Here is a 17,141-nt window from a genome sequence, read left to right as displayed (position 1 = left end):
TAAATACATACTTAGTGGAAGGATCACAGTCACATACCTTCGTAATATACAGGAGCATATTGCAATTTAGATTAAACTCTTAAGAACGATGCTTATCACCTGATGTTAAAATAAACGCTTCTACCTATTCGAAAATACCGCGCAGCATCAATACTTAATCAAATTTAAAACGGTCCACTTACTTTTCAAATAAAAATTTCAAGTTTCTACAAATATTCGTTACGGTCCACCTCAGGGAAGACCTACTTAATACAGATTTAACATCTGTTGGGATGGGTTTTACCACGGTCCTGCGAAGGTCTGCGGTTAAGGTACTGTAAAATACTTAAAACGTCAAAGCAATAAATGCACTATATTTTTGGTCGTGTTATATTTGTTACTGCTACTGCTATGGACTGGCTAAATTTGGCGACTACTAGCTGTTTTCTATATAAACTCACAAAAAATCGAGCTCTTCCCTGTTTGATTATTATTCTAATTAAATCTGGTACCGGCCATAGGCATTTAACCCGACGTAGTAGTCTGTATCGCGCCCGCTGTAATTAACAGCTCTATTTAAGAGGTGTTTTAGCTACCATGCCGTGCAGTGTTATAACAAGATCCCCCAATATAAAAAAAGGGTAACGTTAGAGCATTTAAGTTGGAAATTAGGTTTTTGTGTTATTTTTTTGTCTGAAGATAATATCTCTTTATTTCACAATTTTCTTCTCTCCAGTTTTTGATTATCTAAATTAAATTGGAATATTTTTTGGCCTTGTTTTGGCACCATTCTTTGTTTTAGTTTGTTTCCTGTATTGAAAACAAATACTCTGTGCCCTAAATTGTTGTAATTGTTTTAAATAACGGTATTATTTATTTATTTATTATACCGGATGGCACAAGAAATTAATTTTAAACGGTTGGACGCGGTGATTTGAAATGTGGGTCACATTATGAAGTCAATGCACTTTTTGGATTAGGGAGGATAGGACCATTTTTTCCAACATTTTTTATTATTTTTTAATTCTTAATTAAATGGTTGAGTGACATATAACGTTTAATGTAATGAACTAACATATTTTTCAAAATTCCAACACTAAACCATTTTCCAACTAAAGAATTGATTCCTATTCCTAAATTTTACACTAAAATAAAGCAAAAAGCAACAACCAAATGAAAGCGCGTTTTGTATTGCTCAAAAATGAAGACAAGCTTTCCATTTAATCACCCTATTAACATTTTAAATTGAAATTATATTTCGTGAGGAAAACTTGTGCGCAATGTATACCTACGCAAACTACTAGAGTGAATGATATGCTACAAGCGCACTGGAGTTGGTTTTTATAATTAGGGTTTGGAGAAAATCGATAGAGACACGGGCATCATGCAAATTCCCCTCTAATTAACTTTATTCAGTAATTTGTCCAAACCTAATGGTTACTAATAGTATTACCAACTTTTCTCCGAGTTAATTCATTAACGGAGTGAATGGTTTTACATCTTTTCAAGGTGAAAGGGTTATTTTGAAAATTGTCATATGTCCATGTTTCTTTGTACAATTTTTAAATAAAAAACAATAAAAATATAATCTTTCATATTTAATCTTTCGCCCTATGGACCCAGTAAATTTTGGTCTAAAGTGCTTCCAATCTCGTATTAAAGCAAATATCGTTTTAGTTAAGTGACGTATAAAATATCTTGGTAATAATATATCTGGCGTTGTGCTGAAACATATCCATCCAATTTTGTTCAATTTAGAATTAGAATATTGAAATTAATATCATTATTTTAAAAAACTGTTGCATTATTTATATTTGAATGACTTGAAATTCCAATTTAGGCCATTTTGTTACTAACTAGAGTTGAAAAGGTACTATGTACTATGTGCAGAGTTGTTTTTATTGAATGGACTTTTTCTTGTTTTGCAGGACATCCGTATTGTTCGTCTCCATTACTTTCATTGTTCTGATGATAATTTCTCTCACGTGGCTCGTTTTCTACTACGTGCAGAGGTTCAGGTACATCCGTACCAAGGACAAACTTACGGTGAGTGTTCATCGACCATCGGATTTGCGACATATGGTTGATTCGGTTCGCTAAATGAACGGGTAATAATATGGTGTAGATACTCGGTCATAGTTTGATGATTTTAATAACGGTACATATAGCACTACACATTACCTGGTCTAGCTTATTAAATGAATCGGAGCAGTTAAAAGTTTGGTTGTACCCAGTCCGCCCACTCTCTTTCCGAACATCTTGTATAAAAGTGACCTAATTTTAATTTTAAATTTTTGCATTTGCACTGTTTGCTAAATTTAATGTATTGGTTATGATCTATTTCAAAAAGCTGTAAAGTAATAAAACCTCATTGAATATTCGGGTATTTAGTCCTTTTTTATGATTTCATGTATATTTTAAATAATAACTTTTTCATGAACTATTCATAATCTTATAATACTGTAAATCCTACGGTTTAATACTGATTTGATATCGTAAGCTGATTTCAATCAAGTGATTTAAATCAGCATTAAAAACATGATCAAAATCAAACTCATATTTTTTAAAATCTTTTTTATTGAGACCAACACAAAAAGCACAACGTAAAAATATCACAAATAAAAAATATAATACAACTCACAAAAAAAGACATATAACATAGTAATATACACTTTACGCATCTGCATTTTCGTTGTACAGTTGGAACGAATATACTAATTTTCCCCCTTTTTCTATCCCCACCCTGTTCCTTATATATGGGTGTAGAAAATCAAAAGTGCTGACAGTTCGCTCTACTGACGCTGAGGAAGCAATTTCACACAGAACTCTTTTATTATTGGTTGCTGTTTCTCAATTTCTGGTTCATCCTTTTGTCATGTCGACCACTATATTCCATTTACGTTTTTTATTATGTCATAGGAAACATACATTTTTGCTGGCATTCAACTTTATTACCAATGGTAAAAGTACAGTGTTCCCATATAAATTATTAATTGTTTCTAAAGTCAGATTCTTTTCGTCGGGTGTTAACTAATATTTTCATATATATTTGACGATTACTTAGCGTGTATATTGTACTGTATTGTTTACAGTGGCTTTAAAATATTTTATAATTGCTACAAAAAAACGGGAAATACATATTCTCATGAAATAAAAAAAAATCAATGAAAATAAAAAAATCAATGATTTTTGATTTTTTTTTTAATAAAAAAAATCAGAGAATCTTTATCCAACCATTAAGAAAAATAAAGTAAATATCCTTAAGGCAAGGAACCATAAATCAAAAAACGGCATAGAATTGACCATTGTGCTCTCATCGCATATGTTAAAAAAGTCGCCCCAAATTGCATTACGAGTAATTTACACGCGTCGAACAAGTCTATAACAGGTTTATAATATCTTCAAAAAGTGATATTGCTATACCGTCTTTAGGAGTTTTAGGTTTGTCAGGCTTGTCCGACAAGTTTTTAAAAAACCTTTATATTGCACACATTTATATTGCAATTTTAAATGTTTAAATAATAAATTTTTCTTGCAATTGAATCAATAGATACATTTTTTGATTTGCTTGTTAATTTTTTATTTCCAAATAATTGCCATAAATATAATAAAATAAATAATCATATAATAAAAATGAATTAATTGGCTTAGCTATTATTTTTTATTAAACAAAATCTTTTCATGTAATATGCCACAATATTGCACCTATATGTAAAGTTACCAAAAAAATAAACTTTTAAAAAAATGTTTTATAACACGAGTATCAAATTATTAAAATTGTATTTACATAAGATTGTCGCCATTGTAGGCAAAATATATCACAACCACTTAATTCAAAGAAGGTTTAAACGATTCAAAGGAGGTGACAAAAGTATCCTCTAGCAAACGATTTACCATTAATCCCAGACAGCTAGAAAAATTGAGAAATGGTATAAAATAATCTCCTATTTCACTTATTTGCCATTTGTATGACAAAGAAAATAATACCCGTTGCTGCCAGTCTCCCTGTAAATAAAAATTACCTCATAAAATTGGTTGCATTACCTGGCCCATACCACATGTTAATTAAATCTATATATAGGGTGTCCTATAATTTATCCTCCATGGAGCAACGGCACTGCAATTCAAAATACGTGTAAATTTAAATTAAATGAAAAGGTCAAAATCATGCTTATCGCCGAAGTGTCTCTGTTTTGAAATTTTCGGAAAAAAGTAAAAATGGACATCCTGCGTATACTAAATAAGTTGATAATTATGGATAATTTTACAGGAGCATCATTTGAACTAATTTGAATTATAGTTTAATTTCGGTGGTACTATAGATATCAGATAATGTACATTCATGTCATACACCATTATTATAATAATAACTGTAATAACCATAATTTGATGCAAACATGACTTTTAATGAAATCTAATATCAAAATATATCTTTTAGCGCAAGTTAGGGAACGCGGCTAAGAAAGCCTTATCGAAAATTCCGACTAAGCACTTAAAACTTGACGACAAGGTGAGTATAGGTAATTAAAAACAATTATTTAATTAAAATATTGTGAAGGTGATATTTACAAGCTAAAAACGAGTTTCCTTTGGTTATTGAAAAGACATTTTTTCATGAAGGGTTTTTTCGAATATTCAACAAGAAATGAAACGATCCTGAGAACTACCTTAAAATAATGTCAATATTTTAGGAGATGCAAGGTGATGGAGAATGCTGTGCGGTTTGCTTAGAACCTTACAAGTTAAACGATACCTTGAGGATCTTACCCTGTGGGTAAGTTTAGATTGCTGTTAGTTCCGGTCTAGTGATACGTGTGTGTAATGTACAATTTTTTTTCAGCCACGAATTCCACAAAAATTGCATTGATCCCTGGCTATTAGAACACAGGACTTGTCCAATGTGCAAAATGGACATTTTGAAATATTATGGTTTTGTGGTCAGTAACAATGCACCCGATTACCTATTCTAGTCGATAGAAGTAGAAGGTGGTCCACTAATGACGTAGCCAGCCTATTTCTTCATATATTTTCGCTGTGATATAAAGACGTATAGGGCACATCATTATCAGTACCTACCGCGCACACCACACAAACCTAGCACAACACAAAAGCTTTCTATTGCGTAGGACTACTTTTTGGTATCTTAGAAACAGTAAAACTTATCAGGTGGAGGTAATGCTACTTTGATTTCTTTTTCGGGTTTTGCATGTTTGGACACTCTTTTTGTTGACTGAATGCCTTTTCATTTGAGTTGTTAGTTGATCGCTTTTTTAAATTGCAAGAGGTCAGGAAGCAAAGGTCTTAAACTAAAAATTAAATTAAACTCTATGGATAAACAAAATGGTTAACATCAATTGGTTTGCATGATAGAAAATGAGTTGCTAATATTGAGTTAAATTCATTCAACGTTAATAATAATGCCATTCCAAGGACATAAAGAATAACCTTATCCAATACTTTATAGTTTACTGGTAGTCAAGAGAGTATCCTTCAAATAGACGGATTAGAGGATCACGTAGTACAAGTATCCGACACAAGCCGCTCTTTGAGCGCAAGACGTGGTGCCATAAGCCCTTTACCAGAAATTAGAGCTGTGATAGTGACTGATCAGCAGGTAAGTATGTGTGTTATGGGATGTTCATTTTTTGCTTTTTGTTGATAAACAATGTAAATTTCATGAGCTATTGGCTCCTCCTTCTTTTGAGATTTGGTAGCCCGTTGGCTATGGCGAAGAAGTATCATGAGGATGGTTACCTCTTGGGAGATAACGATCTTTTGCAGGTGATATACATGTACAGGTGGATAGCAGCTACAGGAACGGAGGGTTGAAAAAAAAATTATTGCCGTTTGTGTTTTTAATTTAGAGGGTGCGATAAGATCAAGAAAAAAGTTTTGCCATGTATTTGTGCATTAGAAGCTTGAGTCTCCATATTGATATAGCAGTAAAATATGCTCGACTGTGGGAATTGCTACATATTTTACATAAAATTAATTATAATGTTGAAGCCTAGTATGTATAAGAAATATTTTCATAAAAGATGAAAAAGATGTAGTAGATTCTTTGTACTCAAAATATATATAAATAGAAACATGAAAAAGCTATGTTTTTTTGCCTGCTGGACTAAGCTGCTGACTAGGTTCATTTTCAGCTTTCATGGTTTACTCCCACTAATACGCTTTAATCATACAATTAATTTTATATGAGCAACATACCCGTCCTGATAGCCGAGTATAATGTACTGTGGCTATATAACCAAGACCAAAGAGTATAACGTAGAGGAGAGGGTCGCGTATACTGTTACGAATGCCATCTATTATTTGTATCCAAGAACTAAAGTACTGTCATGGCGGTAAAAGTAATGCGTCACACTGAAAAGACAGTAGTTTGAAACGGATAACGGCACTTTATTTATATTTTAATAAAGAAAAAAATTAAAACTATTTGGACATTTTTTTTTCATATTTCACCGTAGGTTTTTATGACTGGACACAATCACTAGAGCCGTTGAAACTCGTGTACGCTTTTTAACAATGCCACTAATGGAAGCCTTCCCCTCTATCTTATACTCTTTGACCAACACTTTTTTCTTTACATATACATACTTCCCTAGCCCTTTTTTGTCAACCCATTCACCACAATCATCGCTACCACCTGCACAGGTCAATTACCTACAGCACCTCTAACGTAAAGCTTCGCCAGCATCTGTACTTCTTCGCGATGGTCATCGAGGCCACAGAAATGTTTAACGACCATGCAAGTGAAAGTAAGTGCCGAAATTTTACATTCCTTGTTTTTTTCCTCTTTCTGTGAAAATTCCAAGTAACGGTATAAATAAAATTTTGTATCTATATCGGTTGCAGGAGTGTTAATGTTTAATGTTAGAATGTAATTTTAATTTTTGCTGCATTAGTGTTTGTAAGGAATATTATTTGTTAAGTAGCTGATGTGTTCTTCAAAATCGTCTTATAACTAGTGACGAAACGGGAGATATTTTGATTTCGAAACAATTAAAACCACGTTTTTGAGCTTTCATATAGCTACTTAATTAAATGATACACAATTATTGTTCTTGCTGTCTTCGCTGTATCACAATATTCACGCGCCTCTGTTTCTTTTTAGCGACAATGTTTATTCGATAGCTCGGCAGATGATGAAAGTAGTCGGGCATCTACGCCAAATGAGATGACACCAAGCCTGTCCCCAAAAAATCAGTTTCCGTCACCCGCGGCGATCAACCAAGATCTGTGTGTCAGTTGTCGAGCAGCTCGTCAATCGAGTAACTTACCATCTGATTCGTTGCAACGGCCATCAACCTCTGATATGGTTATCGAAATTGACGAATATGAGGCTAAAAACTGACTGTATTCTCTTGTGATGTGATGTGTGGTGACAAAATTGTTAAGTGATATGTAAAGACTTGTTCTACTTTGTTATGTAGTTTATTGATAGCACTGTTATCAGGTTTGACTACGTTTTTGTTATCTAAAGGTGAAGTCAGCAAAGGTATATATTAAAAATTACCATATTATCATATATCAGGAGGTTGATTGAAATCAAATAGCACTGATTCATTATTAATAACTGTTATTTAATTTAGTTTCTGTGATACATCAGTATTTGGTAAAAAAGAAGTTATGTTAAAGGCAAAGTTCTGATTATGCCATTTGGAGTAGTGAATCGGTGTTACTGTTTTAATCTAGATATTTCTATGCCATTGATAGACATTTGATGTTAAAGTTGGTTCAGATTTTTGGATGCTTCAAAAATAACATGTTTACTCGCTTATTCTTATCATGGATGAACATTTTCTGCATTTGGCACTGATAAACAGTACAATTTTAAAAAATGTTTTCAGATTGTGGTGCTATTTTTAACAGATAATTGCAGTAAGATCGAACGAAGTACTTATTTCATTTTAACATTTAGGTGTTAACATAAAATAAAATAAAAAAGCTACCAAGCACTTAGTGACCAATTTCAGCCAGCAATATTGTTTAAAATATTGTACTTAAAATGTTAGACATCTAGATTTCGTAATTATGTTGAGTCTTTTGGAAATGGTTTAGCAATGTTACTGATTTCCGTGTTCCCTAATTTTGTGATACAATTTAGTTAGTGACTTTTTGTAATAAATCAATGAGGTGCTAGTTGTTTCATTGCATGAAAATTAAGATATTTCTAAGAAAAATTATTATTAGGTTGACTTTAGGAATTTAGTAATATTTTTGCTGTTTTAACATAACTTTTTGTATAAAATTGTCATACGAAGACATAAAAATGGGGTTAAAATCGACAATCGGTAATGGGGAGTGACCTTGAAATGAATGACGTAAGGTAGTAGCATAGGCGATGGATGACTTCATTTGAACTGGCGAACTGGTGGCAAGTTTATGGCCTAGTAAAGTGCAGTTCAAATTACAAAAAAATTGTTAGGTTGAACAAGCTTTTAATTTTGATGGTTAGGATGTAATGTAGCAAGATCTCTTAGAAACAAAAAATGGAATTACCGATTGACGACTCAAATTTAATCAAATAATCAATCAAATTGCAAAATTTGCAACAGGAGTCATAGGACTCTGTAACAACTCAAAATGTTTGACTTTGTCCCAAATTCATAGCCACTTTTTGACCCAATTATTCCTTCATTCACTTACAGAGTCTTAATGATTTTTTTTGTTTATTTGCAGCAAAAAAATCAAATACAAATAGTTTCGAATTTAGCCAACGTTTTGATTTGTGATTTACTCCTGAGCACTAGGACAAAAAAAATGCTGATGGATACTGAACATTACTGGTACTAGTCAAGACAAGACGAGTAAACTTTCAAATTTAACGACGACCCGAAAGATCCTTTCAAGTAATGTTCGATAAAATATTGTTTACCAATATATTATGTACTGGAGGATTATTATCAACCTTATACCAATACGGACTGTGCATTGTAAACTACCGATTTGGTGAGAAGTGCCTTGGTACTATTAGTTAAATTGCTTTACAATTCAAAATGAAGTTTTTTTGTAAAATCACTTAAATTTCATTTTTGAATAATTCCAGTAAGTTAATGTTATACAATTATTTCAATGACTGATTTCAGAAAATATAATGAATACTAAATATGGTGTTATATTTTTGACTTATATACCCGTTTCAAACAACAAAAATTTTCTACAGTTGATTAGAAAAAAGAAGTGATTTAAATTTACGCCTGTAAAAAAAGCATCGACGGCTCAAATAAAAAAACATTTTCGAAATATATTTTATTTTTTATGAAAGTACAGTGCAACCTCTTTAATCGGAACAGCTAGTTGTAACGATCTATTCCGATTAGCGAATAAGTCGATAAGTAACAAAATTGATTCGCTTTTGAAAAAATGGCGAAAAAAGATTGTACCACCTTTAAATAGAGTTCGGATCGAAGAAAAATTATTTAAACCTAAATCTAAAAACCTAGTGGGGTTTACTCAAAAACAGTCAAACATTTTTAAACAAAAATAACTTTTACATATTTTTGCTGCCAAAATCTGATTAAATATATATATTTTTTAAAACCCGGCAGTTTTTCTAGTATTTGTATCTGCTCTGAAAACCACAAACTCAATGAATGGCGTTTCTTAGTCAAATTTGAGTACCAAAGTTACATGTTCTTTTTGGCATTATTTTTGATTTCCTAAGGGAAAATCTAATTCAGAGAACTGATAATTGCCCAAAGTCCGTTGCTTAACTGCTTAAAGGACTAATGCGAACAAGTCTGCAGTATCGTTGGGTGTTCTGATTAGAGAGATTGCACTGTAATAAACTTCTTAAATGTGTTTCATTTCAGTTCATTCATTCCAATTCATTATCAACAAGTAAACACCAAAATCCATTGCAAGGAAGCAAACATATTATAAAATGTTAAATATAGTCTACTTAAAAATCTAATATTAAAGTAACAAAATAACTTCCGGCTTTGGTATTGCTAATGTTCCTGTTGAATTTTGCTCCTAGATTGTAATTCTTTACTTTTACAGCTAAAATTATACTTTACATAAAAAGAGTTACCCCGAAAAGAGATTAAAGAACATTTGGTAGTATTCCTGATATTTCATGAATAGTGAATTTTGAGCAGACATAAAACTTTCTTTCTTTTTTGCATTCTTTGACAGTTATTTCGATTATAGGATGTTTTCCTACAATCTGCCTATGGTTGTAATAACGCAAATCTAGGTTTCTCCAATTGGAAACATGATAGAAATAAAGCTGAAAAAAAATTAATTAATCAGAAGTACAATATTATAAGCCTACAATTTACATCACCACAACCACTTCCAAGTAGTAAAGTGTTGCCATACAGGTAAATGCATGTAATGTTGCACTTGAATATTTCCCAAATATTAAACAATTTCTTGCTAGATTTATTGTGCCTCCCTATTATATTGATTTCGATGTAGTCTTCTATAAAATCTGGGGCGTTTGAGGATTTATCTGAGAAGTTATTTTTATCTATAAGAAGAAAATACATTACAAAAAAAATTGAAACATTTTACTTACTTACAAGTACTAATAATAATATTATCCCTCAATATATGTGTATTCGAGCTATCAATCATCAATGGTGCATAGAACTTAATGCTTGTCTTTTTCTGCATCACTTCCATTGGAGTTAGGTCAGGTTTGTCATAGTTTAATACCTTGATACTATCATTAATTAGAAACGTGCACATTCCATTCCACATCTTGTAGCATGTTATAGACTGTGGGGAGTATATTCTAGTAAACCAGAGTTCTTTTACTTCCCGTTTACCATTTTCGTTGATCAGTTTTATTATGGTCATCCTACCACCCACTTTTTCAATACAAATGTAATTTCTGTGGATACTACAAATTAAAATGATAGAAAATATATTGCCGACAAAAAAAAATTATTGAATGAAATAACTTAGGGCATAGGTAACTGTATACAAAGCGAACTTTTTGACACTTTTGCAGTAAAAAATCTTACCAACACCATTGTTAAAATTTCTCACTGTTTAAATAATTAAAATTATAAAAATGTTTTCAATTTAAAATTTTTGACATATCTTTTTTTATATGCTGATTAGTTACTAAATGACTTGTCAAATTTCCGTTTTCTTTTAAATATTGTACTAAGCATTTCTAGACCTACACTTATATGAGTGTTTTACCTTTTTAACAAGAAGATCGAAGTATTTGTCTCTCATATTCACACTTCTTATATAAATAAACCTGTTTTTTTGTATATTTGTAAACACCCTGCAAATTTGTTATCAGTTCAATTCAATTTTTTAAGCTTCTCCCAAATCCTTCTATATATGTAAACTTGAAAGTGAACTCAAAAATAAAATTTCTAAAGTCGATGTGCAGCAGATACTCCCAATTTATGGAACTATTTTTTTAAAGTAAATTTTTTGGGGTTGGGTAATATTTATTCGAGTTTATTAACTTGATGCTTAAGCTATTGTTAAAATGTTTATTTATATAATACCTGTGGGACTTTATATCCAAAATATCAAATTGAGAGCTTTCAACTCCATAAAATGAAATAATAGACAATCCTCTGGGATATGCTATAACGAGACAGATGTCTAAATAATTGTGATGATCAAAATCATTATCTAAAAGACATGGGATGTAAGTTTGTTACTATGTGAAAACTATTGTTTAAAACCATACATTCTAAAAAGGTCAACTTTGTGAGTTTCAAAGCTACAACACGGTTTTCATAAAGTGGTTTCCAATGCTTTGTAAATAATCTAACTCTGCCATCCTCAGAGCCAATTGCAATATGATTATCTAAAAATTGAAAAGTTCATATGTATCAGAAAAATTTGCTTGAAAATAAGATACTTGAAACTGCAATGCAAGAAATTTTCTGAAATTTTATCGGACATAATACTGGATCGAAAATAATAATTTTCTTGTAATCTTCCCATGACAACCAGTTTACATAAATATAAAGCCATTTTTCTTTAGAATAACTGTCATATTTTGGTAAGTATTCTACAAGTTCATCACTGGGTATTTCTTCATGACAACACCATTCCCATAATTTTGATTTCTAAAAATAATACATTTATATGAAGCTGAAGGTAGTATGCACATATTTTCTCACCTCAGTCAGATAGTCTATAGTGCTTCGCACAAAACCACAAGATTTTCGCGCAGACAACAAGGTTTTACCGTCGCACTTCAAAAGAATTTTTTCCAAAATTTCTGCTGGTACTCTCATTTTCTAGTTAAAATTTGCAATATTTGATAACATTGATCCAAGCAATTTTATTCCCAGCTCGGTTGGGACCCGCACAGAAAAGTAAATTTAGAACAAAAACTCATCATTGGCTCATTTTTATTTTTATTTCTACGATAATCGTTTAATTCTCAACAGAGTTTTCAAAGCCAAACCTTTTTATTTTAACAACACAACTTTTTGTTTACCCTTGAAATCTTCACAACAAAAGCTTTTTGTCATGTCTACTGCGAAGTTAGTAATACAATTTCTTCTTCGTCATTTTTCTAACTAGTGGCCGAAAACACTGGAACAAAAGCAAGGGCGCGAATATGAGATGATGGTTACTTCTCAAACTCTGCGTTAGCCAGAAAGTGACATACTACGTCTATCAATATTAAAGATTTGGCATTAGTTTTGCATTGCAGAATACATCATGAAATGAGAAAGAATAAATTTAATATTATTTAAGCACAATAATTTTATACCGAGAAGTATATGGTATCTTTTGTATGAGTTGAAAAAAAAACTGATAAATTAGCACTCTAGATGATTGTTATATTTTAATTCATAATTACCGAATGATCTTAACTATAGCATATTTTTCTGATTTCTGATAGTACAATAGAACTTTTGTGATAATGTATCAGAATTTTTTAATACCTGCAATTCTCTTAAAATTTGTAACTTGTTCCGGATTTGAATCGCAACTAACTTCACCCGAATTCGTAATTCAACAAAAGCGCATGTGCGAAACACTCTTACAGGTTGTTTCTCACGAGTAGTTCATGTTTTTGTGTTGGGAAGAGGAGAAGTAATTTAAAGCCTTCTGCAGTTGAATTTGCGGAACGTGTAATTTGGACTGCGTTGTGTTCTGGTAGTTCGCGATTAAGGATATTTACGTGCGTTTGTGGATAATTCATCTAATTATCTGGCAAAAAATACGCTTGGTGTAATGGGGGTTGTACTTCCTCCTTTGGAATTTACGGAATGTTTGAGTGATAGTCCTTATTTTCGCGAGAATCTTCACAAACATGAAAGGGAGCTGGAAAAGACAAATCAACAGATCAAGAGGATTATTAAGGAAGTGAAAGACCTTTTGTCCGCAGCCAGACGTAAGTTTTGCAGTTGTCTTAAGTAAAAAAAATAAAACGTAACGGGTAGGCTAAAATTCTACCACCAGTTTTTGATTTATTTTTTGGGCTTAATTTAGATTTGGCTTCTTTGCTGAACGTGTCGCATTATGTAGGTTTCCCTTACTTTAGGCAAATCTGTGTCCTTAAATAAATGTTTGATTCTCCAGAATGTCACAATTATTCTTATTGGAACCAATTTAAATTGGCAAGGTATTGGTTGCTGTTGTTAAATTTATTTATTTATTTTCTCATTTAAAGTGGTCGTTGAGAAATATCTATCTGCATAAGACCTAAGCGTTATCAAATTTTGTCGACTGAAAATTTGAAGATAAATTGCATTTCATTTCGTTATCGTTATCGATATTAGTCGAGAAATTAATATTTATATAATATAACTATTATCTAGATGATTATCTAGAAGATCCAAAAATGACACAAATTTAGTACATGATCTTCAACTTCATAAATAAAAATGCCAGTACCGGCAAAATTAAATGGATAACTTTCATGGCTACGTTTAGGACATCTCGTGCCCATTTTATATTCTTTGGGGCATAGGTTTTAATGTTTTCACCGCGATTTTTACCAATTCACCAAAAATTTATTGAGAATTATGCTTATACACTCCTATGGTAGAAAGAAGGTATAACCCGAGACCATTATTGGTTTTAAATTTAATTTTGGTAGAGCAAAAGCATATCTTCTCATATCTCCTCGTATTTCTCCGAATTTCCTCTCATATTTTCTTAATATTAGTAATATTGAGATTTTTTAAATTGAATCGCGTCGTTACGAGCGATTTTGATAAGTATTAGAGGTGTTAATCCACCTAAGTTTTTTTTAAATAATTAGAACTGAAAATTGGAAATTTAATCTAATATTAACATTTCCAACTAATATTTCAAACAAGTAGCTACTGAAGCTAAAGTGCTGTGGAGTGCAATAATAAATAAATTAATTTAAAAAGACTTTTTTTTTTGTTTATTAATGGTTTGTCTTAATCTTCATCGTATTGGCTTTACACACCTATTGTTATTGGGTAAAACCACTAACAAAAAATTTATTCTTACTTGAGTGACAAGGCAGAGGCGGACCAGGCACATTTCTTTCTTTCTGATATATTTCTTGAGTGTTGATCATTTGTTGAATAATCGTTTTTACTGTGCGTTTCGAAAATGTTATTCGTCGAAATCATTTGTCGCTTGATGCAAAACAAGTTATGAATAAAGTGCATGAATCAGTAGAGGACTTATTAAACAAGATTGCTTTCGAAAATCTTCACTGGGCGGGGAAAGTTCGTAGCGCGTAGCGCCAAGCAGCTTTTTGTTATAAAAAGAAAGCGCTTCGCAGTTTCGTGTGGTAAAGGGACGCATTGTTTTTCTATCATGCTCCTGCGGACCATTACGGAACTTTCGCAAAATCGATGTAGTTTAATTGTGCATGCACCCTGTATAAAATTTCTTTCACATCTCGTCGAACTTCCAAGTTACAGCAAACATCGAATATCTAGCGCCCTGTATAATTGACGAAACCTGAAACTCTCTCTCGACACAGTTTACGATACTGTTCAAATACAATTATCCCATCTTTAACGGTTTTTCATTTATCGCCAATAATTTACCCATAAAAACGGAAATTTTTAGGATAATTTACCCACAAAAACGGAAATTTTCGGGATCTTTTAGATTTTTGCCCATGAACGAAACACCCTGTATATGATTCAAACAATGTTCGAAGTAGAGATTATAGCCCTGGATCTTCCACGTTTTCTGGTTTAAAATTTTTTTGAAAATACTAAATGGTTTTCGAGAAAATATTTTTTTTCTGGAACCATGCAGTGTGCCGTAATAATCAATGACGTCATCGCGTCTTGACAGCCCCCTAAATAACGGTTTCAATATGGATTTTTTCAAATATCCCGAGGAGCGTATGTGATAGACGAAAACCGCAAATACAAAAATTGTAGCTCGTGATGCGGCCTATGACACCGTTTGAACCAATTAGCCATATTTTTTACGATTTTTGATTTGCATTTACTCTAGGTCTTTTAGATTTTTGCCTACAATTTGAAAACCCTGTATATAATCGAAAAAATGCCCGAAATAAATGTTATTGCACTGGATCTTCGGCGTCTGCTGGTTAAAGAATTTTGCCGATCGGGTGAACGATTATGAAGGAAAACATTTTTTTTTTCTACTCCCGCCTGTAAACTATCTAATTACCCACCGATCTAGCGTGCGGGAAGCATCACTTTACCACGTCAGTTTCGTTTCCCATGAATCCGAGCCACTTCGAACATTTTCTAGATTTTACCGCACGGATTTGGGAGCAATCGGATGGATATTTCCCACGCTTTGAATTTTGAGGTTTGTCAATTCTGACGGTCATATCAGTGAATGTATTCTTGTTGATTTGCGAAAATTTACCCAAAAACTAACGGTCGTAGAAAAAGTATAGTATGCAACAGGTTCGGTAAACTTTTTAACTCAATCGTTTATTAAAAACTTGTGAGTGAAATGCCGTTTGCGCACTTGTTGCATAATATACTATTCTGGAAGCTAAATTTACCAAAAAAAAAAAATCATTTTTTTAAAAAAATACTTCTACAAATTTGGGACACTTATCATAACTTCTGTGTCCTCTGGTTCAAGAATTTTTTTGGTCTCGTAAACGGTTTTTAAAAAATGATGTTTTAGGTATACGCACACGCGATTTTTATTTTTTTTTAGAATACTTCCTGACCCCCCAGCCCCCCCATTTTCAATAGGCTCCGTCTCGGGGCAAAGCTGCATATATGTGCCAAATATGAAGTCGATTGCTTCAAATTTGTGTGTTTCATAGCAATGTCCAAAAAACAGTCGAAAATCGCGGAGGGTTAAAAAGGGGTCAAATTTTGTAGCTCCAACGGTTCGAAAGTTATTCAGGAAAAACCAAAAGACGAGAACGGAGAACGGACAGACAAAAAAAATTTTTTTTTTCGACGGTGATCATTTTTGTACCAACGGCAATTCCATCCCATACCGTTACCGGGATATACAATTTTTACACGAGCATAGATACTTTCGAAAAATTCGATTTCATCGATTTTCGAAAGTAACAAGAACGCCAATATCGTCGACAAGGGATATTACTAAATAGTGGAGAATTGAAGAACAGGAATAAACGTAGTGATTTTCAAACTCACCGCATCGACAATAGTGATCAGGACCTAATAAGAAGAAAAATATAATGTCTATCAAATCGAAGTTGTTTCTACCTTGAATAAACTGAAAAAGAAGCTAGAAGAAGATGGAACCAATATAAATATAAGCTGTGCTACCCTCTATAGAGTTGTTTGTAAAATGGGATTTAAGTACCGCAAAATAGACAAAAGGCAAGTATTAATGAAACCACACACATTACGCACCTGGAGATTTAATTACCTTTAAGAAATTGAAAGAGATAGATTAGACAACAGATTCATAATTTACCTTGAAACATGGTTTGATACACCCGACACTGCAACCAAAGGATGGGTAGATTCCACTCAAAACCGGCAGACGAGGGCACCTTCAAATAAAGGAGAATGCGTCACCGTAATGCACGCTGGGTCAGAAAATGAATTTGAACCAAACTGCTTGCTGGTGTCTGCAAAGAATATTGGGGACTCTGGCTTGGATTATCCTGAGGATACAAGTGCCGGACTTTTTGAAAATCGGTTTTAGAACATTTTGAAACAATCTTTTAAAATATTAACAGTGTTATTGTCGTGCATAAAGTAAGTTATCTCAGCCGTCTGCTACGCAAGACACGAGCCTCA

The 17,141-nt window shown here is 32.4% G+C and overlaps 3 protein-coding genes across 7 annotated transcripts in view; 2 read left to right on the top strand and 1 right to left on the bottom strand.

The window, feature by feature from the left end:
• The window catches only part of LOC132705296 (E3 ubiquitin-protein ligase goliath-like), a 61,569-nt gene extending 52,496 nt beyond the window's left edge, over nucleotides 1-9,073 (top strand). Inside the window, exons 5-11 of one of the 4 annotated variants that reach the window (XR_009619377.1) lie at nucleotides 1,908-2,025; nucleotides 4,418-4,489; nucleotides 4,671-4,753; nucleotides 4,820-4,916; nucleotides 5,444-5,593; nucleotides 6,591-6,743; nucleotides 7,100-7,233. Coding sequence is in view for 3 of the 4 variants with exons in the window: in XM_060675793.1 (XP_060531776.1) it covers nucleotides 1,908-2,025; nucleotides 4,418-4,489; nucleotides 4,671-4,753; nucleotides 4,820-4,916; nucleotides 5,444-5,593; nucleotides 7,100-7,339 (760 nt within the window). In the remaining variant the exon portion in view is untranslated. Of the gene's footprint in view, nucleotides 1-1,907; nucleotides 2,026-4,417; nucleotides 4,490-4,670; nucleotides 4,754-4,819; nucleotides 4,917-5,443; nucleotides 5,594-6,590; nucleotides 6,744-7,099 lie in introns of all 4 variants that reach the window. The other 3 variants (XM_060675793.1, XM_060675792.1, XM_060675794.1) reach the window with 3 other exon arrangements.
• A 171-nt stretch (nucleotides 9,074-9,244) lies between these two features.
• On the bottom strand, nucleotides 9,245-12,474 carry LOC132705297 (uncharacterized). Its single transcript, XM_060675795.1, has 7 exons — nucleotides 12,093-12,474; nucleotides 11,828-12,038; nucleotides 11,654-11,773; nucleotides 11,466-11,595; nucleotides 10,515-10,837; nucleotides 10,272-10,462; nucleotides 9,245-10,219 (listed from the first exon to the last, which is right to left on the bottom strand). Exons 1-7 carry the CDS (start codon nucleotides 12,207-12,209, stop codon nucleotides 10,034-10,036), a joined length of 1,278 nt encoding a protein of 425 aa, XP_060531778.1. The 5' UTR covers nucleotides 12,210-12,474; the 3' UTR covers nucleotides 9,245-10,033.
• Nucleotides 12,475-12,979: 505 nt separating this feature from the next.
• Nucleotides 12,980-17,141, top strand: part of LOC132705294 (rho GTPase-activating protein 26) — a 52,158-nt gene continuing 47,996 nt past the window's right edge. For both annotated transcript variants that reach the window (XM_060675788.1, XM_060675791.1), the window contains exon 1: nucleotides 12,980-13,321. In XM_060675788.1, coding sequence (XP_060531771.1) covers nucleotides 13,162-13,321 — 160 coding nt within the window. In that variant the 5' untranslated portion in view covers nucleotides 12,980-13,161. The remainder of the gene's footprint in view (nucleotides 13,322-17,141) is intronic.

This window comes from Cylas formicarius, unplaced genomic scaffold (assembly GCF_029955315.1).
Source record: "Cylas formicarius isolate icCylForm1 unplaced genomic scaffold, icCylForm1.1 PGA_scaffold_7__23_contigs__length_41026272, whole genome shotgun sequence".
NCBI classification, from domain to species: Eukaryota; Metazoa; Arthropoda; class Insecta; order Coleoptera; family Brentidae; genus Cylas; species Cylas formicarius.
Note: the sequence above shows the minus strand (reverse complement) of the source record. Positions and strands in the feature narration are given on the sequence as shown.